Source organism: Rhineura floridana, chromosome 3 (genome assembly GCF_030035675.1).
Source record: "Rhineura floridana isolate rRhiFlo1 chromosome 3, rRhiFlo1.hap2, whole genome shotgun sequence".
Classification (NCBI taxonomy): domain Eukaryota; kingdom Metazoa; phylum Chordata; class Lepidosauria; order Squamata; family Rhineuridae; genus Rhineura; species Rhineura floridana.
The window spans coordinates 71,158,304-71,181,959 of NC_084482.1; the positions used below are offsets into that span (position 1 = coordinate 71,158,304).

Genomic DNA, 23,656 nt, shown 5'->3' on the forward strand with positions numbered 1-23,656 from the left:
AAAAAATTAAACAATCAATAAAACATAATTAAAATGTTAAATGATAGAACCTACAACAAAACACCAACATTTACAAAAATTCTCATAAACAAAGCAATAAAACAAGATAATGACCCAAGAACCTTGGAAAATTTAATTCAGTGTTTCTCAACTGGGGGGGGCATATGAAGATCTCAGGGGAGGTGTTTCCAAAAATATGTACCATATAAATAAAAAATTAACAGTATTAAAATACACAAGTATGAAATGTTATGCTTGGAAGGCGAGAAGATTGTACACAGCTTATTATGTGATCTGCATATTATCATAGGTGCACAGTAGTTTGGCATGATTATGGGAGCCAGGTTTGAAGGGGTGTTTTATGTTAAATAAAAGGGGGCATGGGTTTAAAAGGCTGAGAAACACTAATCGAATTAATTCCACCAACAATGCAGGAAAACAAAGGTGTCTTAATCAGGCATTAGAAGCTCAGTAACATATTAGCTATCTGCATGTCCGGGGGGGGGGGGAGATAATTCCATAGTCAGGACAGAGAGGGCAGTGTGCCATGAATGCAGAGAATAAGATCTAGTTTTCAAAAACAGAAGTGAAGTAGTAAATCTGTTTACAGGCTACATGACTTCAAATTAGAGGTGCATAGTTTGCACGGCTGATAACTTCTGCAATACAAAAGTTCCCTGCACATAGAAATCTAACATGTCACAAAGGCAGCAAGGCTAGAATCTTTCTTTGTGCCATATAGTTTTCTATGGATGCTGTGTAGGCCAGAGATGGGGAACCTTTTGCACCACATGACAGTGGTAGGTGGGGCCAGAGGCAAAAGTGGGTGAAGCAATGGATGTAGGCTATATTCCAGCTATGCCAGAACCAGAGGTTTCTATGCACAGACATGCAGAAAGATTCTTCTCTCTCTCTAGGCAAGCAAGAATCATGCTATATCTTAAAATTGTTGTAACCCACCCTAAGACCTTTGGGTGAAGGGCAAGTAATAAATAAAGAAAATCATCATTTTCATCATCAGTCAAGAACACAATCCAGCCAAGTACAATTACTTAAGGAGGGTGTGAAGTAAGGTTGGTGAGGGTGGCCTGAAGAGAGTCCTGAGAGCCACACAGACCTGGAGGGCTACACTGAGCATCCAAGCTTGGAGATTCCCCACACCTAGTGTAGGAAATGTTTTGGAATGGAGGAACTTTTAGTAATCTAGAGCCCCCACCTGCAGCTTGAAATAATACGGCCCAGAAACTGGTTAATCACCTCATCTACACTGTGTGAGAACTAGGCCTAAGCAGAGAGGAGAAAGAGCAGGGAGATAACAAACCCTAATGGAAAAAAGAAGAGAGGGAAACTGCTTATGATGACACCCTAAGCTTTAACAACTAAACTGGGAGGCAGCAGGCCACAGCACTTTCTGGAAGTCACACCCTCTGATCCCTAATCTCAAATGTGTGAAGGACAGTGGTGTTCACTCAGTGGTGAGAGAAAGACAAGCTATACACACTAAAATTACTCTTCTCCTTGCATGTTTTAACATGCAGTCTAGCAAAGAAAACTGGTTCTGAGGCTCAGCCAAGATCCATCTTTTTATATAATCTGGAACTTTTTGGTGAGAATGGAAAATGCAAAGAATGAAGAGAGGGTATGGAGATTGGGCTGTAGGCTGTACAAGTGAAATGTCAGGGAGTAGTTGTCAGTTGAGACAGACTCTGCAAGGCAATGAAGCCCATTTTCTGGCTTCTGGAAGTGCTTCTCAGTAAACCTGTCATCTCTGAGATTTCATCAGGTATTATTCATATGTTTAGAATTTTCTCCACATTCATAAGGACTAGAAACTTGAAAGAATGCTGAGTTTCTCAGGAAACTTAATTCCACTTCAGATAATAGAATCAACATTTGGGAAACAGTCCTTTGGATATGAAGAATATTTATAGTCCCATGGAAAGGCTACCGTTTAGTTGGAAGAGCACACATTTTGCATGCAAAAGGTTGCATGTTCAGTCCCTGGTATCACCTGACAGGTGTGGAAAAGACTCTTGACTGAAACTCCAGACAGCTGCTGCCAGTCAGTGTTGATAATATTGAGCTAGATGGGCCAATGTCTAACTTAGTATAAGGAACCTGTGTTGTTCCTGTATAGCAGGAAGCCAATCAATTGGTTACCTTCCTCAAGATTTCTTATTAACTGAATGCTTCTTTTCCTCTGACCGTCCTGACTCTAGCCAGTACTAGAAATATAGCACCCAAATACAAGAAGTCTTGTTTTGCTCAAAGTACTGCCATGCCCTACATAAGTTCCTTGAAGCAGACAAAGGCTTCTTTGAACCCACATTGGCAACCTAACCACCATTTTGCATCCTCCACAATGACCTAGGCTTAGCACTGATCTGGGGCATTATGGAGGGTAAATGACAGTTGCCACTAAATAAATGGCAGAACAGTCACTGAAATTTCTGCAAAAGTGCCTTCTTTTTCAAGAGGCAGGGAGGATGAGAAAAATAAAATCTTAGAAATTTTCTCCAAAAAATATGCCTTCTGATAAATTTTGGTTTAGCTATAGATAATAATGCTTGGAAAAACAGAAGGAAATAGAAAAAGAGGAAGGCCAAACAAGAGATGGATTGATTCCATAAAGGAAGCCACAGACCTGAACTTACAAGATCTGAACAGGGTGGTTCATGACAGATGCTCTTGGAGGACACTGATTCATAGGGTTGCCATAAGTCAATAGTTCTTATGCCTCTCTCTCTTTGCTTCTCTTTTGTACCTTTGTTTTTATTAAGAAATGAGCTGTGTGTTGTTTTCTCTTTGTGGATTGCAAACTCTGCTACTTGGTTTGGTACTCAAATTAAGTGTCAGTGTTATTACCAAACACATTTGCTCAGTGCCCTGCCAACAGTTTACTAATGAGCATGTTATTCCCCTCAGGAAGCAGAACAGCTTGAAAAATATTAAAACTATTTTGTCACAGTTGCTTCCCTCCCAAGGCAAGCTTAATATTTTTTGGTCTTTCAAATCTGCCTGCTCTTGTGGATTCCAACCCTGCCAAGCAATGTCAAAGAATCTTTTATTCCCCCCTCCCCACTTAATGCTCATATTCAGAGGTGTGGCTATTTCACCCTCCTCCTTGCCTCTCTGCCGCTGAAATCCCAGTTTATTCAAAAAGTTCAGGCTGTTCTGAGTGGCCCACGTTAGCTGGGCATGTTTCCTTTCTATCAGATGAATGAGGTGGACGCACAATACATCTGCCTCCCACAGACATATGCTTAGCTGAAATACAAGGCCTTGCCCTCAGCAGAGAGAGAGTGTTTAGAAAACATGAACAGGGGCACTGTATATGGCTGCAATTATTCCATGAATTTCAAATTTTGGCTTCTATTGCCATGTTCCTGAGAATCTCAGTTCTCATGGTTCCAAATATAACATTTTAAAAGCAAAAGCAACATCTGCTAAAAGCTCTGAGATTGGGGGGGGGGGAAGAGATCTCAGAAGCTTCCAGTAAGCAAGGTTCCCTGTTCACAGTTCCCTGTCTCTACCAAACACAAAAACACATCCCAACTGTTTTACCTCACCTACACCCCCCCAACTGCCAGTATCCCACTCCTTACATAAGAAGCTACCTTATAACTAGTCAGACCATTGGTCCATCTGGCTTAGTATTATCAACATTGACTAGCAGCAGTTCCCCAGTGTTTCAGGAAGGAATTTTTTCTATCCCTAACTGGGGATGCCAGGGTTAAACCTAGAATGTTCTGCATGCAGAGCTCTACTCCACCACCAATAGGCCTCCTCCCTTTCATTTCTGTACATTAGCTTACAGTTAGGAGAGGAGCATGCCCAACTTTAGTGTGGGTAGCACTGTCTTACAGAACCTATTATTACCTCTGCTAATGCTGAACAGAATTTGCATCTAATATATAGCACGCAATTCAACATTAAGATTGTTTAAAAAGTGAAGGCTGTATATATAGATGTTGTAATCTGCATAATTCCTCCTGTTGACAGGAAGAATAAATTAAAGTGCAGAATAAAAATTAATAAAACTATACATATGGGGTTTACCTGAAGAAGGGATAACAATTAAAATGGAAAAAAGGATTTTGGAAGCTTTTAAATGTAATAGCAGAGAGGAATATGTAAAGTGAGTTGAACAGAAAGGGAAACTAATAAAATACTACTGAATATTATTTTAGAAAGGGAGGACTGCAACCAAATGTGAAGAAAATACGTTCAAGTAGGACGGGGCACATTCTAAAAATAGTGGATTTCTTTGAGATATGATTATAAGGAAAGGAAAAAAAGAAGGGCAAGAAGCTGGCTCAGATATCTACTATATAAAGCAATTTATTTTTTAAAAAGATAAAATGTTAGAAACAGGCTGCATTGAAAAGGTTTGTACAAGACAAAGGACAGTGGAGAACTGATGGACATCATTGTAGGGAAACATAAAAATAAGATCATGTTCATTGTGAACTTGCCCAATTTGACTTCCTGGTTTGTATTATTTGCAGTAAGCTCAGGTGCAGGCAGGTGCCGCTTTATTTGAAAAGACATCAATTGGCACCTTAATTCCTTTGTGATAGTAATGTTATACCTGCACTGAAGGTTATGCCTCCACACCATTTAGTGTGGTGTCATTTTTTATATATTATATCTAATCATCTACTTCTTCTAGGACTCTCATATTGTGTATCATACATGTACGTATTTGGTTATTATGCACAGTGCCATCTAAGGAGATTTGGCAACTGGGAATGAGACACAGGACCTTTTTTGTAGTGCTCTCTGGAAAGCATTTGTACATTTCATTATATTCTTTGGCTTTTTGATTATGTTGTATACGACTCTGGTTTTTTTAGTAGAAAAGCAGGATATAATTTAATATCATCATCATCATCGCTACTACTACTACTACAACCCCTAAGGTTTTATGGGCATAGCTTGGCTGCTATCATCCTTCTAGGTCCTATTTCTTTCCCACTGGATTTCACTTTCCAAAAGAATATCTGGCTATGCAATTGCACAGTTTTGCATCATAGTCATGCTACAGAATGAATATGAATCCTGGATAGAAATTTAATATTAAAATAAATGAAATCCTTGATTTTAAATAAGCTTATTTTGCTTTCTAAGATTCTTCCCAACACTGAATGATAAACCACTCAATTGAGGAAGTTTTCAGTTTAACCAGATAATAAAGCTGTTTTCATATGGATTATAGATATATTTGCCACTGTGTGTGTGTGTGCATAGTAGATCTGTGTCTATGTGTATTTGCAAAAGAAATAGTCTTTGTCTTCCCAGATACTCAGCCTGTTGAATGGAGCCCACTGTTTGCTGGTATGCACACCTGTGGGAAGAGGAGGCAAGGCAAGCTTTTGTTTTGATGTCAGAGGCCCAAATGCTGATCTGAATAACCTCAACAATCCATTCACACCTTTGTCTTTCTTCTCCTATGTCTGAGGTCCCTTTTCCACATCTTTGTTTTTACTTGTCTAGTCACATGTATTCTGAATAGCTGCTCCAAGCCATTCAACATTTCTGCATATGTGCCTGTGCTTGAAGGGCAGGAGGGAAGAGGGGAGGGGAAAGGCTGATAAGCTGTGACAAGTTGAACAAAACAGACTTGTGATCTTTTTCTTTTAAAAGTCCTGAAAGCATTATGCCTTCTCGGACATAGCACATAGTCTGGACAAGTGGAGCTTTTAGAATTAAACTTCCCAGATCTCTTTCCTCTAATAGCAGTTTCAGGACCAGCTTCCCAAGTCTCATACAGGTAAACTATGTACCTTTCAAAAGGGAAAAACTGGTACAGCGGAGGTGAGGTCTGGAGGGGTTTACACAAGCTCACACATCTTCCATGGTGGGGGGTGTGAGTGGAGAAATGGGGATCAGTCCCTTGGACTGCTCCCCATTCTCCCACAACTCCATAGGCAAATATTGGGGTTGTTGTTATGTGCCTTCAAGTCGATTACGGCTTATGGCAACCCTATGAATCAGCGACCTCCAAGAGCATCTGTCATGAACCACCCTGTTCAGATCTTGTAAGTTCAGGTCTGTGGCTTCCTTTATGGAATCAATCCATCTCTTGTTTGGCCTTCCTCTTTTTCTACTCCCTTCTGTTTTTCCCACCATTATTGTCTTTTCTAGTGAATTATGTCTTCTCATTATGCGTCCAAAGTATGATAACCTCAGTTTCATCATTTTAGCTTCTAGTGATAGTTCTGGTTTAATTTGTTCTAACACCCAATTATTGGTCTTTTTCGCAGTCCATGGTATGTTCAAAGCTCTCCTCTAACACCACATTTCAAATGAGTTGATTTTTCTCTTATCCACTGTTTTCACTGTCCAACTTTCACATCCATACATAGAGATCGGGAATACCATGGTCTGAATGATCCTGACTTTAGCGTTCAGTGATATATCTTTGCATCTGAGGACCTTTTCTAGTTCTCTCATAGCTGCCCTCCCCAATCCTAGCCTTCTTCTGATTTCTTGACTATTGTCTCCATTTTGGCTAATGACTGTGCCAAGTATTAATAATCCTTGACAAGTTCAATGTCCTCATTGTCAGCTTTAAAGTTACATAAATCTTCTGTTGTCATTACTTTAGTCTTCTTGACGTTCAGCTGTAGTCCTGCTATTGGGGTAGAAAACATTATTGTTCTTTTCCCTCAGGAGTAAGGTTCCACCTTTAGCTGTTGACATGGCTCTCATAACAGCAACCTCTGTCCTGCTTCCACCTGAAGCCTCCTCTGATTTCTTCCTCACCTACTGTGAACCATAGAGATCCTGAAGTAAAGCAGGGGGGAAGTGGAAGAAGGCATTGTTGAAGGCACAGAGGTAGGGAGAAGCTGCTGCTACTACTGGGATTCTTGGTCACAGGGCCATCAAGAACCAGAGAGGGGAATAAGCCTCAGGAGCTATGAATATTGGTGGACAGTTCACAGGCGCAGTGTGGGGTGTGTGTGCTGTGGCCTAGGATTTCCAGCACCAAAATCAATCAATACCCAGAGCTTTACCACTGGCACCCGGAATTAAAAGCATGAAATGATTAAAAGTACTGTTTTCTAAGCAAAATAGTATCTCATGTTTGCAAATGGTGCTGTACTTCCTATTTAAAAAACAAACAAACACAGTTTGAAGATTTTTGAGCAGTGGTGCCATCATGGCAAGACTTTGGGGCAAATGTCTGGAGCCCCACTCATTGTAATGAGCAGGAGGGACCCAAAATGTGTCAGGGCTGGCTTCCTGCATTGTGAAGTCATTGAAATAATACACATTATCATCTCAACAGGGAGTGGGCAATGCAAGGCACCTAATAGGCCCGGTGCCAGCAGGTGGTCAGGTTGGGCACTGGCCAAGGGTCCCTGAAACTGAGAAGGGCCCCTGCTGCTGGGGCTAGGTGGATGTAGCTCCTGCTCTGCAATCTGCGCTAGCTGGCATGGATCGAGGAGTGGAAGCCACCCTCCTAGGCAACAACCCCCACATACTCACCGCTGGCCCAGGCTTGCTGCACTACTTTCTGTGTTGCCGCATCAGCACGCTGCACATGTATGCCTGCCATTACCCAAGATGGCAGGTGTGTGCATGGAGCAGGCTAGCACACTTATGCAGCTGGGCCTATTTAAGCTCCCAACAGTAAGCAGCCATTGTGCCACTGTGTTGCTGCTGCTGCCACCTTTGAGGACCCGCTGCACTCTGGTGCCAGCCCTGGACCCAAGACTAGAGTCTAAAATTACCTAAGTACACCACTGCTTTTGTGCTTGTACATCTGGATAAGTCAGCCCTATGAAGTAAAGAAGACTCCAGGATCCAAGTCTATCAAAAACACTGCCTACCTTGCATCCATCATTACTATGCTTTTTCCTACATGCTGGACAGAAAAAGAAATTTGTGGAAGCCATTCAAAATTAGGATTTTAAGATGTTTCCACCTTTCACGCAATGTACAAAATTCTTCTTTCTCATGACAAAGCTCAGCATTGCTCTGTACACTGCTACAAAAATGTAGTTTGTGTCCAAAAATCTCCCCCCTTAAGACCCTTTCTTCCAAATGTCGTAACATTAAATTGTACAGATGCTACCCCATATATGGGTGTATGCATAATGAGAAATTAGTTTCTTTAGCTTCAGTTCCTAACAATAAATTAGGTAATGGCAGTTCCTGATAGTACAATCAAGTACCAGCTCTTGGTCTTTTACCAGTACCATAAACAGTTGTTTAGACACGAATCAGGCTCTAAAGAGGTGCGATTGCTATGTTCGTGCCTGGCTATTTTTAATTTATTTATTATTCACCAGCACCCCATAAGCATATCTGTAAAGAAAAAAAAGCAGGTAAGGCAGAAGAGTTAACTCAATTAAATGCAAAGACATACTACAATTTGTAATTTTGAATATCAATAGGCTGGAAGCCAGACAGTATGTCTGCAATCTTATGCACATTTATTTATTTATTTAAGACATTGATATACCACTTAATCATTCACATTTCTAAGCAGTGTACATAAAAAGAAGCCATACATAAAATAAAACAATAAAATCATCATAAAACCATACCCAGGAGTACTCTGTGGAGCTTAGTTCCAAGTAAACATGCCAAGGATCAGACAGTAAGAAGGAAAACACCTATAGATATGGCAGAGGAGGAAAGAAATTAGTGAACCTGTAGCTTATTTTCCTGACTGTTGCTCCCCCAACACACATACCTTTGCATGCTTTCCTATGGGTGATTGGTTTGGTCATGTCCCGATAGTACCCTTCCTTACAGTAGTGACAGTGGCGACCTGCTGTGTTGTGCCGGCAATTAAGGCAGACACCTCCACTCTTGCGACCTGATAATTTGTAGAGTTCCATATTAAAACGGCACCTTCTGGCATGCAGGTTGCAGTTACAAGCTGGAAAGAAGACAAAAAATATTGCTGCTAGTGAATGATGACACTCATTTAGGATTACCCTTGGCATATGTGGTACATATCTTGAGTATATCTGAACAAACTTGAGCAGGCACTAGACATGCCCTAAGCCCAAAAGTAGACTGTCATCCTGCAGTGCAGAGCATGGGAGGAAAGTATACATAAAAAATATAGCAGAAAAAGTTTGGCAGGATCAGGCAAAGCAGTATAACAAGTAAGCATTAGGATATGAATTTCTCCAGACATGTGGAGAACACAGGACACATTTTAAGCAGATACGTGGAAATGTTGAGGTGCATTTGTACCCATTCAAAGCCACAATTTATCAACCAAATCTAAACAACATAGGAATCCATTTTTCTTTCCCACTTAAAATGCTGGTTGTCAGCCAAGTCACCAGGATTTTGAATTCATACTAATCCTTTTAAAACCATGCCCACTGCTCTGAAATATTTACATAATTTCTATGAGTACATTCTTACCATGGCATATCTATCTGAAGCTTAAAGAAAATTTGTAATACACACCATAATTGAGGGGCAGGAGACTCACAGAGTGCAATAAAGCTGTAGTGGGATGCATGTTGGTAGCCCTTTGTGCATGCCTCTACTCACATGCTTGAGCTGGGATATGGGAAACCGGACTGAGGTTGAGCTAGTCCGGGGTAGCCAGTATAGTGTTCTCCAGATGTTGTTGGAATGGACTCCAACTCCCATCAGCCCCAGTGAGTGTGTCTAATGACCAGGAATGGTGGGAGTTGGACTCCAACAATAGCTAGATGGCACTACTACATTGATTACCCATGAACTACTCCATGTTCTGCTTATGGATCACAGTTTGTTTCAGTTATCATGAACGACAAACAACAGATATAATAGAAGCAGCCCCTGGCCACTGTATGGAAGGCCTCATGGAAAACTGTGTCCCAGGGATGATCTCAAACTCACAAAGAGAAGATGGTATTTCATAGCTCACCTTGGTGGCTAGATAGAGGTTGTTCATGAGAGATGCTTTTGTCTACATCTGTACATGCAGATGTTATGTACTGGAGGGTCTAAGGGGAGGAAGTATACTTCCTACATATTATTTGAGCTTTGCCAGCTCTCCCCACAACTTCATTGCCCATGTAATCAATATGATGAACACCATATCTGTCTCAACTGTCTTAATAATGTTGTTTCCTCCCTGTTAAAACAAGATCAGCACAGCACATGTGTAATTTCAAAGACTTTGAAATTAATGAAAATAAATTTGACACAGATTTCTAGGATGAATAATCAGGGAAATAAATTTTCTAGATTAGATTCTCTGTAGAAACATTAGTAACACAGAAAAGAAGCAAAGTATGAAGAACACCAACATACAAAAATATAATTCTCCATCTTTGGAGATGGCAGGTGTTGCCACCACTCACCATATGCTCAGAGCCACATTAGCAAATTCTTCCAAGCTACACAGCAAGTGGATTGGACTGTGAAAGACCAACCCAAATTGTGTTTGCATTTTGACAAATTTGTAGGGCAGTCCAATATCTCAGAGAGGAGGTCAGGTCTCTTGCTCCCCTGGCGCATTCACTATAGCTGCCCAATTTCTGCTTTTTAAAGTTTGATAGAAATATCTGTGGGCTATATGTACGTTCTTAAACCGCAAGGTTTTTTGCCTATTAGTGAATAATATTAGAAGGATATAAAGCAGAAAGATGGGGCACATGCTCCAGTCAAGGAGTATCTGTAATCTGGAAATGGGGACTATGGATTGTTAAAATGTGATTCACAAAACCATGAAACAGAGATTAAAATTATTTTGCCTTTTAGTATACTTAAATCACTTTTTTGTTTATAGAATCAGGTAGGTTTAAATTGTTGTGGATTTTTCCAGTGTTCCTATGAACATTCCAACAGTAGATTGGGAATACTACTCCTGGTTAGACAGAGTGAAAGCACTGCATTTTAATTACCTGAGACCTACAGGTGTAAGCTAAAATAGGGAAGGGCATCAATAAAAGTACATTGGATAAGAAGGAAACTACTCTTTCACACTACCTGCATCACTCTCAAAAAGGTATCTGAATTATGTTAATAGCTAGATAAATCTTTTGAATCAATACAAACCAATACTAACTGTATTGTATTGGCCCTCCAGGCTTGCCATACCAGGAACTGCTGAGTCAGCCCCAGGCTGTGGCAGTTTCAGTTCCAGGCCTGCCTTACAAGCAGCACCATGCTGTGGGCCTTGTTCTCTGTATATAATTAGTTATAGTAAAGTTCTTGTTATTGTTAGATCCTCTGTGTGGCCTCTTCCTTCATGATATTTTTCACTAACAACAGTGCAAATCCACATCTGGACCTCTTTGACCATCCTGAAGGCATCATAGCTAATGGTTTATCACTTTACTTTGAAACAGAAAAGTCCTAATCCTATGTTTACCTGGTGCTGCTAATTGGAGATAAAGGCATGTTATTTGCTTAATTATAAAATTTTAGTCCTAAAATCACCATGTAGTTCATTGGGGTTTTTTTTAAGTGGTCACAACTCTAATTGGACTGCTGGTCGGCCTCCTATGGTGTTCTAATATTTATCTGTGTGTCAAATCTGGTAATTTAACAGAAAGAACATTTGTTTGTTTGGGTCTTGTGACAAACCTTTAAAATAACTACATATTTTGATTTCTTTTACCAATATTGTGAAACCTGCTGGGTCTTTCACAGGTGCCCTTCAATCCCAAAGTAACACACCATTCACTTGAAATAAGAAGTAGCTTCTTTAGCAAAGGAAATGCTACCCAATTGAAAAATTGTTCCAGGCATAGGAGGAGGGGAAAATATGTTAGGACCTGGGCCAATAAAAATGTTGATTTTTCCTTCAGCATAGAGCTGTGGGAAGGATTTATAGATCCCACAACAGATGTGAGTCAGTTTCTCTCCCAACACACACAATATGGTGTAGTCCTAATGCCTTATTCTGTTCCGTGTCCCCCTTCCTTAACATCCCGGCTACAGCATCTTCCATCACAATTCAACCAAACTTTCTGATTGGATGAAAGATCAAGACCTTGTAATAAAAGGTTTTAGGCATAGTGGGTTTACACAGTCTATTAAATTTAATCATAGCATGATAAGCCATATGCAACTGGTAGGATTCAGGATCAGTGCTACAGATCTGCAGATTGTAATCTAGGTAATATTAGTCATGGTTAAGACACACTAAAAACAATGTGATAACGAGCCATAGCCAAGGTTTGTTGTTCTATGCTGCAGTCCATAAAAAAGAACTGATCTGAGATGAAAGCAACAACTAGGGTACAACTTCACGCTCCCTCACATAAACCTTGGTGTTGTCCATTCCTTATTTTCCTTCTTGCCTGGCATTAGTGCAGAGGTGGGGAACCTGTGGCCATCCAGATGTTGCTGAAGGACAACTCCCATCACCCCTGATCATCAGCCATGCTGGTTGCAGCTAATGGGAGTTGTAGTCCAGCAACATCAGGAAGGCCACAGGTTCCCCACCCTTGTCTGACTGAAATCCCTTGTCCTGTTGATATACTCCAGAGTTTATTTGGATTATTATGAGAAAGAGAAAAACTCCAGAACCAAATCTAGCATGCATCTCCCTCCCCTAATTTTCCAGTTGCCTGCCCACAGTTTTAATGTTTCTTTCCTATCACCTTTGACCATTCCCATTCCCCTGCCTCCATTTGCTTCTAAACCACTGACTCCAAGCACAATAGGTTACAAACAACGTCTGTTTACTACAATAAATTTGAAAACAGAGTTTCTGCCTATTCAGGTTTATATACTGCTTAATCATAGAACATATCTAACCAGTGTACATAAACACTCATAAAACAATATAAATTATCCAGCCAGGCAGAAAACTCAAGCTGTCTGCATCTCCCCTCCTCTCCCATTTCTAATCCTGGGTTAGGTTTGCATTGTAGCAACATAACAGTGAAAGGCTCTGCTTCCTTATCACTTAAATAATCACTGGGAAGCTGCTCTACTATGCCAACTCACAGGGATTTTGTTGTGTCTGGGATTCTGCCACCATTGTCCTCTCACACATTACAACACATCCTAACTACTTTCGATCTAGAGCAGTCACATCTGTAGCTATTTATTCCCTGCCCTTACCATGCACCTGTTCATAGAAACTAGGCTCTGCAAATCATACTGCCTGTTGGAACTGCAGCTCATGCAGGCTCTAATTTCATGGGGGGGGGGGGGAATGGATTACAAACCACTGTCTTCATCCTGTCCCTGAATGGCCAGCTTCTGAATATCCTGCCACTGGGTTGGGCTGGCCTCCAGCCAGCACTAGTTGGCAATTATGCTTGTTAGCCTGCTGTGCTTTATGATGCCCTGTGGAAGAACTGAACTTGCCAAGAAATACTCTTACCATTACAGTAACATCCAAAAAAGAATGAATGATGTCGGCAAGTTTAATAAAAAGAAACAACTAATGAATAAAGTCTGACAGAGACCCAGGAGAAGCACTGTTACACCCTATCATTCCCATAAAAACACGCACCATCCCTGTGGAAGGGAGGATGTGATGTGATGATGTTAGCTGTTGGATTTTGATGGCTCTGGTTAACATTCTGTTACTAAAAAACTGCTTCTGTAGCTGTTCCATTTTGTTCAAGGGCAGACAGGGAACCAACAGAAGTCTGAAAAACAGTTCCAGACGATTGGACTAGTTTCCTTTGGAAGTTGCAAATATATAGCTCACAAATATCGTAAGTGTTTTGTGTCATGAGCAAGCCCCTCAAGGGGCTTCTCTCCTAACTTAATTTCTGTAACAGATTTGACTGCCTTCTTGAGTATCTGGAAACTTTTTCTCCCATTGGTGATAGTCTCCTGATTTCCTTTAGGTCTACTTTGTTGGCAGCACTGACCTATTTTTTTAAAAATGTAGGCCTACTTTGTATTTTGCAATTTTTAAAAGTAGGAACATGCAATCACATGCATGGGACAGAAAGGGAGAATTAAGGTCTCTCTTAAATACATTTTAAATACACATTTACTTTCCCTTCTCACAAAATGGATAACTGGAAGGTATGTGTATAGACTGGAAATAAGATGCTTATTCTTAATCAAATCCCCTCCAACAACAACTGATATGAAGAGAGGATGATTAGGCTTAGAAAAAGTCAGACAAATCCTTCCCATGCCCTTTTGGTCGCTTCAGGAACTTAGGGATGCCCCAAAGCTACTTTGTGGGAGGGTAACAGATTCTTAGACAATGTGTCAAAAGGCCTTCATTCACTTTCAAAAGCAGCAAGGGCAGGGAAACTACAGAGTAGCTCCCTATGTTGCCTGAGCATGAGCCAAGCTGTGCTGTAGTTCCCATTCAACCAACGCAATTCCCCTAACCCCATGGATTCAGGGAAGTTTCCCAGCAGCATGAGCAGCTCCAGGTCCAGTTTGGAAGATCTGGGAAGAGGTGAGGATGTTCCAACTCCCATTATTTTTCTGCAAGGGTATGAAATCTGCACTATCAGTAAAGACTTGCCCCTATTCTGTCTCCTCCCCAATACAGACAGACAGCCAAACACACACACAGATGTTCAAATACAGCCATACTATTAACAATGATAAATTAACCTGAGAGTGAATTCACACAAGATACTGAGGGCCTATTTGTACATTATATGTAAATGGGCATTGACGGCGTACGTGCGTTAGATGGGTTGTTAAGAAAACAGATTTTGGGAAAGGGGTATGTGAATCAGCAAATTAGGGATGGGGGTTGCTCAATACTTTCCACTCCCACAGCTCTCCACTCAATTATATTGCTAAAGACGCTTGCTTGCTTACATGATTTGACACAGCCTTTTCCTGCTCTATGACTCAGTTTGTATGAAAAGAGCAAATGTGTGGGTTCCTGGAACATAGGAAGCTGCCTTACCATTGGTCCGTCTAGCTTAATATTGTCTACACTGTCTGGAACTGGCTCTCCAGGGTTTCAGAAAGGATTCTCTTTTGAACCTGAAACCTTCTGCATTCAAAACAGATACTCTACCACTGAGCTATGGCCCTTCCCAAAGATCACAGATACTGCATTTCTCCACTAGTCCTGCTGCTGCCATACAGCCCTTGGCTAAATCATGCTTTAGCTTCGGGTTATATTCAAACTTGGCCTCCTGATTTGTCTCACTCCAGACAAACCATGAGCTGATAACCAAGATGTATTTTTGATTTACTGATAGCTTGTCTTGGGGAGACAACCCAAAGCCAAACCATGGCTTAGCCCCGGGTAGTGCAGCAACAGGAGTCCTGGGAGAGGAGCACAGTATTTGTGATCTTTACTCCAGGAACTCACACATTTGCTTGTTTGTACTATGCCATAGTTTGGCTGAGCCCTGCATATAAACATGGCTTATAGCTAATACAGATACCAAGACTGATGCAAGCTTAACCCATGAAAGTCCTATTGCAGTAGGAGGAAGCAAACAGCAGCTAGGTCCAGTTAAAAATAAATGCTTAGGGGCTTGCTAAATGTTTATTTAGCATTCAATTGGAATCCACTTGGGAACAATTTGTCCACTTAAGCTATTTGTCTGGACAATCACAGTCTTATCTCATTAAGATCTCAGTTGCAGCTTTCCTTGGCTGCAGGGAAAGCAGAATCTCCCTGCGCATTTTACCTATCTCCTAAATATTCTGGAGGTATTTATATTCTACAACTGTTGAGGTTGTTCTTGCTAATCTCACAGCTTGATGTTATCAAACTGCATTTCTAGACTTTCCAAATTTTTGTATTTCATAATGAACAGCAGACCTTTTCTTCCAGAGTCCTCATGACTAACATTCAACTTATTTCTGAATTATTTGTATCTATTTTCACTCACCTATTTACAGACTTCTAAAAATTTGGTTCTCCCCTGTTCTGTAAGAAGTATCTTTGATATTGCACATCACTGGGTTATGCACTTCAAACCACTTTTGTGGCCTTTATCGGGCTCCACTCACCATAGGAGGTCATGGTGCCCAAATCTGGAACAGCCTCCCAAGAGAGAAACATGAGGTGGCATCATCCCCGTTCACTTTTTTTGCTGAGCAGCTAATATGATCTTATTCCAGCAGGTTTTTCTCAGGTACAATCTTTAATTAGGCTTGAACAGCTACAGCTGTTATAACTTTTATTTGTAATTTCATTTTTATATTATTTAATTGTATTTATTATTGTTTTAATTATGGTAATGTGCCTTTTCATAGAAAAGCAGAGGTAAAAATGCTGAAATAAATGCATGCATAAATTTGGATATCTAATACATTCCAAACAATAAACAGGTTTCAAACAACATGATACTTTCTAATCCTGATCCCTTCTTGCAATATTGCAGGTTATTTTACTTAGGTCCACAGGGTGGCATTTGTGAAATAATAGTAAAGTATCTAAAACATTTATTAGAACAGTAACTACAAACAGAGGGTTGTATCCAACTTTAGTTCTACTCACAGTAAACTTGTTGAAATTAATATATTTCATTGTCATTAATTTCAGTTGGTCTACAGTGAGTAGAACAAATGTTGGCTACCACCCAGAAAGAATTATAAAGCAATTGCCTTCTAAAAGACTCTAGTATCTCCCAGAAGCCTCACAGAGTATCTTACCTGATCAAATGGAGGACTCTCCTCCTGAAGTGATCCTAAAGGACAGCCTGTTTCCCTTCCCCTCTCTTTCCTTACTAGCTTGCTAGGTTGTGCAGAGTGAATGCAACATACCTGTCAATTACAGGGAATGGGAGGAGTCCTATGCCCTATCTTTCCCAACTCACAGCAAGCAAGCTACAGTACTGTAAAGTGAAAGTAAACTGCAAGCTAGATTCTTAAGAGAGGAATGGGATCCCTGGATTCCTTTGTGAGAGGACAGCATGAGCCTTCTGTTCACAATAAAGGCCAGTCCCATTGCTTTGTGCTCAAAGTAATGCATAGTTTGCTGACAGCTTGCTAGAGAGTTGGATTCAGTTATGTCTTATGGGGACCCCATTCCATAAGTGGAGCAGTGGGTCATGTAATATGTCTCTAGCCCCTTTAATTATGGTTAAGGCAGTATAATCAAAATGTGTGGGCAGTATTTCTCTTCAGTAAAAGTAAAACAGCTCCTTCCTGCCAATGTTTTGGCAAATGAGAGTCAGCACTGAGCACTGATTTTGTAACTTAATTTTATTATATTAGGCTTATGGTGAAATGCCTAGAGCCATTGATGCAATTGCTCCTGAGTGCTCTCACTGTGACTGTGGAGCACGTAGCTCACCTTGGTACTCCAGTGACCTCCGTGTGATGAAACAGGAGGGTTGGCAGCTGAAGTGCAGGTGGCGTAAATCTCAGTCTTATCCTGACCGAACATGGATAAGGTTGCACCATTGTGCCTACCATGCAGCAGTGGTGCCGGTGAATAAAGCTTACTTCTCCACTACCACTGCATCCACAAGTAGCCGTCCGGCAGAGCTTTTCTGAGTGGTGAATGGGCTTTTGTCATCTGGCCAAGACAGTATTGCTCTAACATCATTGGAGGCCTGTTGTAACAACTTTGGGAGGCATTTGAGGGACAAAATCACACAGATTCAGACAGAGTTGGACACCACGGTTAGAGCAAGTCCAGTAGAGGCATTCAGAGCACTGTCTGTTCCATCCATACTGGATCAGTTTCAATTATTGCAGCCCGAGGATGTTGACAAGCTGTGGCCGGCCACCTGCCCCCTTGACCCTTGCCCATCTTGACTTCTTAGAGCTAGGTGTACAGTTTCCCCCCCCCAACTACTTTGGAATCCAAAGTCTGCATTGTAGTGTTATCTTTTGGAAGATCATAAATAAAAACATTTTTAAAAATCATTATCTGTTCTTCCCTTGCCTTTTATACAAGCACAAAATATGAAACTGCATCATTCTAATGTTCACAGTAAATTCCTATGTTAAAAATGCATATATTATGCAAATAGCTTTCATGGAATGTCTGCTGTCTGTACCAGCACACTTTATTTATGAAACCATGTATATGTTATACCATAGTATCAGGATTTTGTTTGAAACCCAGAAATTGGGTATTACATTCATCTGATAAGTACCATGGATCTTTCAGAAGAACCTTAGGGCTGCAATCCTATACCCCCTTACCTGGGAGCAAACCACATTAAACTCAGTAGTACTTATTGACATGAATAGGATTGCACTGCCAACCTGTTTATTATTATTATTATTATTATTATTATATCCCACCGTTCCTCCCAGCAGGAGCCCAAGGTGGCAAACAAAAGCACTAAAAACACTTAAAAACATCATAAAAAAACAGACTTTAAAATATATTAAAACATCTTTAAAAACATTTTTTAAAAAACTTTAAAAACCTTTTTTAATATAAAAAAGGTTTAAAAATATATTAAAAAGCAATTCCAACACAGACACAGCCAGGGAAAAAGTCTCTACTTAAAAGGCTTGTTGAAAGAGGAAGGTCTTCAGTAGGCACCGAAAAGATAACAGAGATGGCACCTGTCTAATACTTAAGGGGAGGGAATTCCACAGGGTAGGTGCCACTACACTAAAGGTCCATTTTCTATGTTGTGCACAACAGACCTCTTGATAAGATAGTATTAGCAGGAGGCCCTCGCCTGCAGAGCACAGTGATCGACTGGGTATATAAGGGATAAGAAGGTCTTTCAGGTATTCTGTTCCCAAGCTGTATAGGGCTTTGCACACCAAAACTAGAACCTTGAATTTAGCCCCTGTTTACGGTAGGGATTATTAGGATAGGAGTTGCAAACAAAACAGATAGTACCGTAATGCCCTTATACAAATCTATGATGCAGTCACACTTGAAAGAATGTGTATAGTTCTGGTCACCCCCAACTCATGGAGTTGAAAAATGAGCAGAAATGGACAATGCAATGTTCATGTACCTTCCTTATAAGGAAAGGCTAAGTATTTGGGCTCTATAGTTTTAAACTGCTTTTACTATTAAATTTTATATTGTTGTGACCCACCCTGGGACCTTCTGGCGAAGGGCAAGTAATAAATCTAATAACAACAATAACAGTTTAGAAAAGAGAAGACTACTGGGGAAGCTGACAGACAGACAAAGTGATTAGAGAACAGTTTTCCTTCCCTGCTCAGTGTTAGAACTTAAGGGTCATCCAATGAAACGTTAGCAGTACATTCAGTATAGATTTCTTTAAAACAAAACCCCACATACAGTACTTTTTCACAGAATGCAGGATTAATGTATGGAATTCACACTGCCAGAAGATGTGCCTGACAGCCATTACTGTAGATGCCCTTAAAAAGGGATTAGGCAAATTAATAGAGGATTGGACTGTTAATCAATGGCTATTGAATCATGATGGTTACAGGGAACCTCCGAACTGAAGGCAATATGCTTCTGAGTACCAGGCAAGTGAAAGTTTACATGCCCTAGCTGTGGGCTTCCTGGAAGTAATTTCATTGACCACTATTGGGAACAAGATGGTGGACTTTGATCTGATCCAGCACGGCTTGTCTTTTATACTGCTAAATACCTTCATACTGAAACCACACGAAACACAGCAGCAGCCACAACATTTCAGCTGAGGAGTGAGAAGAAAAATGAAAAAGCTCTGAGCTCACAAACTGTAGTCATTCCCTGGCCATTGGCTCATCCTGTGAGTCACCTCTATCCAGACTGGATTTGTAACATCTCATGGATAAAGTGGTGCCTTTTCCAAGGCTTTATCCAAAGCTAAACAACATAAAAAGAGAACTTGTACCACCAACTAGATAAAACTAGTTCTTGAATGTACAGTACATGAAAAAACACCTCTTTGTCCTGGCCTTTGGCAGCCAAGACACACACACACACAACTATATCTATTCTGACTGCAAGGTTGTTTTAATTTATTTTGATATTGTATTTTTATATTGTTATAATGTTATAATCTGTCCTCAGATTGTATGGTGAAGGGTAGGTAATAAATCCAATAAATAAAATAACAGCAACAATGATGATAGTAGTAGTAGCAGTAACAACCATGGCACCTTCCCATTTGAACCCCCAACATTGAAAAAAAAAATCAAGGTGAACAACACAATGATGATGATGATGTACTGCCTTCAAGTCGATCCTGACTTATGGTGACCCTATGAAGAGGGTTTTCATGGTAAGCCGTATTCAGAGGGGGTTTTACCATTGCCTTCAGCTGAAGCTGAGAGGCAGTGACTGGCCCAAGGTCATCCAGTGAGCTTCATGGCTGCGTGGGGATTTGAACCCTGGTCTCCCAGGTCGCAGTCCAACACCTTAACCACTACACCACACTGGCTCTCACTGAACAACACAAAATCTTCATTAAAATTACACATAACAAATCAATAAATCAGAATAATAATTCAACTTAACTGGATCATCCCTCAGGGAAAGCCTGGGTAAACAAATGTGTTTTAAGCAGGTGCCTAAATGCCAGTGCTGTAGGTGCTTGTCTGGTATTCTGCGAGCACATTCCAAAGGGAACTGCAACATTAAAAGCCCTGTTTTTTGCAACACTACTAAGGCTCTTCCCAAAGGGATATAGTGACTGAGCAGGATATATAAGATAAGGTGTTCCTGAAGACAATCTGGTTCAGGGCTTCATATGCTAAAAACAAGACTTTAAACTTGGCCCAGAAGCAAATCAGCAGCCAGTGCAGATCTTTTGTCAACGATAATAATAATAATAATAATAATAATAATAATAATAATAATAATAATAATAATAATAATAATAATTTAATTTTTAGGCCGCCTATCTGGCCGAAGCCACTCTAGGCGGCGTACATATTAAATTCAATAAAATACAATAATACAGTAAATACAGTAAATACAATAAATATAAATAATCAACAGTGACAAAATAGCAGCAAATGTAGTACATAGCAATGGGCATTAAGTATATAATTAGCCCATCCTGATAGTCCCAAAGGCCTGACCAAACAGCCAAGTTTTTAAGGCTCGGCGGAAGGTATCCAGGAAAGGGGCATGTCGAAGATCGAACGGGAAAGAATTCCAGAGAGTGGGGGCCGCCACCGAAAAAGCCCTCTCTCTAGTCCCCACCAACCTAGCTACTTTTGTTGGTGGGATTGAGACGAGGCCCTGTGTGGCTGATCTTGTCGGGCGGCATAGTTGGTGACGCTGAAGGTGCTCCTTCAGATAAACCGGGCCGAAACCGTATAGGGATTTAAAGGTTAACACCAACACCTTGAATTGGGCCCGGAAAACTACTGGAAGCCAGTGTAAATTAAATAATACTGGTGTAATATGATCACGGCAACGGCTGTTTGTAAGTAAACGAGCTGCCACATTCTGTACCAGTTGAAGTTTCCGTTTTCAAGGGTAACCCCACGTAGAGCGCATTGCAGTAGTCTAATTGAGAGGTGACCAGGGCATGTACTACCAGTGGGAGCTGATGAACAGGGAGGTAGGGTTGCAGCCTGCGTATGAGGTGTAATTGGTACCAGGCTGCCCGGCTCACTGCCGAAATCTGAGCCTCCATGGACAGCCTGGAATCAAGAACAACCCCAAGGCTGCGGACCTGGTCCTTCAGGGGTAATTGTACCCCATTAAACCTCAGGTCAACAGGACCCAGCCTACCCCTGTCTCCCACAAGCAGTACCTCGGTCTTGTCAGGATTTAGCTTCAGCCTGTTCCTTCCCATCCATCCACTCACGGATTCCAGGCACTTGGACATGGTCTCCACAGCGAACTCTGGTGAAGACTTAAACGAGAGATAGAGCTGTGTGTCATCCGCATATTGGTGACACCGCAGCCCAAATCTCCTGATGATAGATCCCAGCGGCTTCATATAGATGTTAAATAGCATGGGAGAGAGGATAGAACCCTGTGGCATTCCACAAGTGAGGGGCCAAGGGTCTGAAACCTCATCCCCCAATGCTACCTGTTGGTGCCTGTCAGAGAGAAAGGAACGGAACCACTGTAAAACGATGTCACATATTTTCAAAAGGACACCCCCTTCAGCAACCTCACTGCAGCAAATTTCACCAGCTGCAGCTTTCAGACTAGCCTTCAGGAAAGCCCCACATAGATGCATTGCAGTAATCCAATCTGGAGGATACCAGTGCCAGGACTACTGTAGCCAAGCTATCCCATTCCAGGAGCAGCTGTGTCCATTGCACCAACTGAAGCTGGCAGAAAGCACTCCTAGCCAGCAAAGCCACTTGCACCTCCAGTGAGAAAGATGTCACTCCATTAGCCAAGATGTGTACCTCCAAGTAACGTATCTGCTCCTTCAGACAGAGTGCAACCCTGTCTGGAACAGGCAACTGACCTGTTTCTCAGACTCGGAACCCAAAGAGCATCACCTACAGGGCCTCTCTGTTTTGCTGGAATTCACTCTCTGATTCTCTTCAGTATATGACGATAAAGCTCTATCTAAGGTCTCAAACTTAAAATCCACATGGCTAGATACTACCCCTCAAAAATCTTTCATCACCCTTTGATATTTGTTAACAGGATAATATGGTAAAAAGATGATTATTTCAACCTGTCCAGCAATTCTTATAGGTAAGGATTCTAACTCACACTAATGACTGTAAACAAAATACATAAACAGGGATCAATGGTCCACGTTTATTGCAGATTGATGAGCATGGAATATAAAGATGTGATCCTGCATGCGGTGCAAATATCAAGTCCCTCTAAATGCAGAAATGTCATTCCATTCCAAGCAGAGTGTTTAAGCATTGCCAATCAATGGTATTACAGCAGCTCCAGGAGAAGGAACTGGTGACTTCACCTCACTTTTATCATTATACCATTATAGATTAATCCTGCAGCCTTTGGGGGAAATTCCCCCATGCACGCGCTCACTTGTCAGCTCAAAGATGGCCACTAACACACCAGAACTGACTTTTTCACGCAGCCAGCTTGGCAAAACCATAACCTGGTCTCTGGTTCCCTCTGCCTGGTCTCCTGCCTGCAAGCGAAGCAGAACACAGTATGAGCTCTTGGGGAGCACTTACTGGGTCCTCCTCTTTATGCCAATGAGTTACAAACCTCAGCTCTGCTGCTTGATGTGCCAGACATGCTAACAGAGACTTGAGAATTTGCAGCTCTTGGGAAACACTGGTTTTTCCTCAAATGCAGAGCTAGCTCCAGGGAACAGTTGGCAGGTCAAGATGCTTGTTTCTGCCCAACAGAGCAAAACCAAACGTTTGTGCTGCTGTAGTACAACTTGGCCAAAATATGCTTGATCTCCACTTTCCAAAGTGGAGCTTGGGAGTAGGGTGTGGGAGATGATTTGTTTGCCCAGAATAAGGATCATTCAGTGGCTGATTCTCCTGCTGTGAAAGTGTGTGCATGGGGCGGGAGTCTCGGGAGCCATGCAGAATATTGAACAATGAGAACCATTATGTGAGTTTCATGCTTTTCCACAGACATCCAATGTGGCTGATTATCACAGAAAAAGGGCCAGCCGTTCAGCATGCTATGGTAACTCCTCTGTGCTTAACATTTGTGCTTTTCCACATGCCCGCTTCCCTACCCCAGTGCAAGAGGCACAGGATGCCCACTGAGCATGTCAACCATTAAGTTTTCTAACCAGGGAGGACAATGTTTCATCTCTATTCTTGGGTCACTATGAATCCCTGTAAGACCATATGAGAAAAGAACTAATAATTGGGATCTGGACCCTTCCAAAGTGGGCCTGAAAGACTTCTGAAAGCAAGTTTGCAATGTTCACTCAAATTTCAAAACTTCATAATGTTGAAATGTACACTCCAT

The 23,656-nt window shown here is 41.2% G+C and overlaps 1 protein-coding gene across 2 annotated transcripts in view; it reads right to left on the bottom strand.

Moving 5' to 3' along the window:
- NTN1 (netrin 1) overlaps positions 1–23,656 on the bottom strand; it is a 211,496-nt gene that overhangs the window by 89,600 nt on the left and 98,240 nt on the right. For both annotated transcript variants that reach the window (XM_061616504.1, XM_061616503.1), the window contains exon 3: positions 8,708–8,896. In XM_061616504.1, the coding sequence (XP_061472488.1) occupies positions 8,708–8,896 (189 nt within the window). The remainder of the gene's footprint in view (positions 1–8,707; positions 8,897–23,656) is intronic.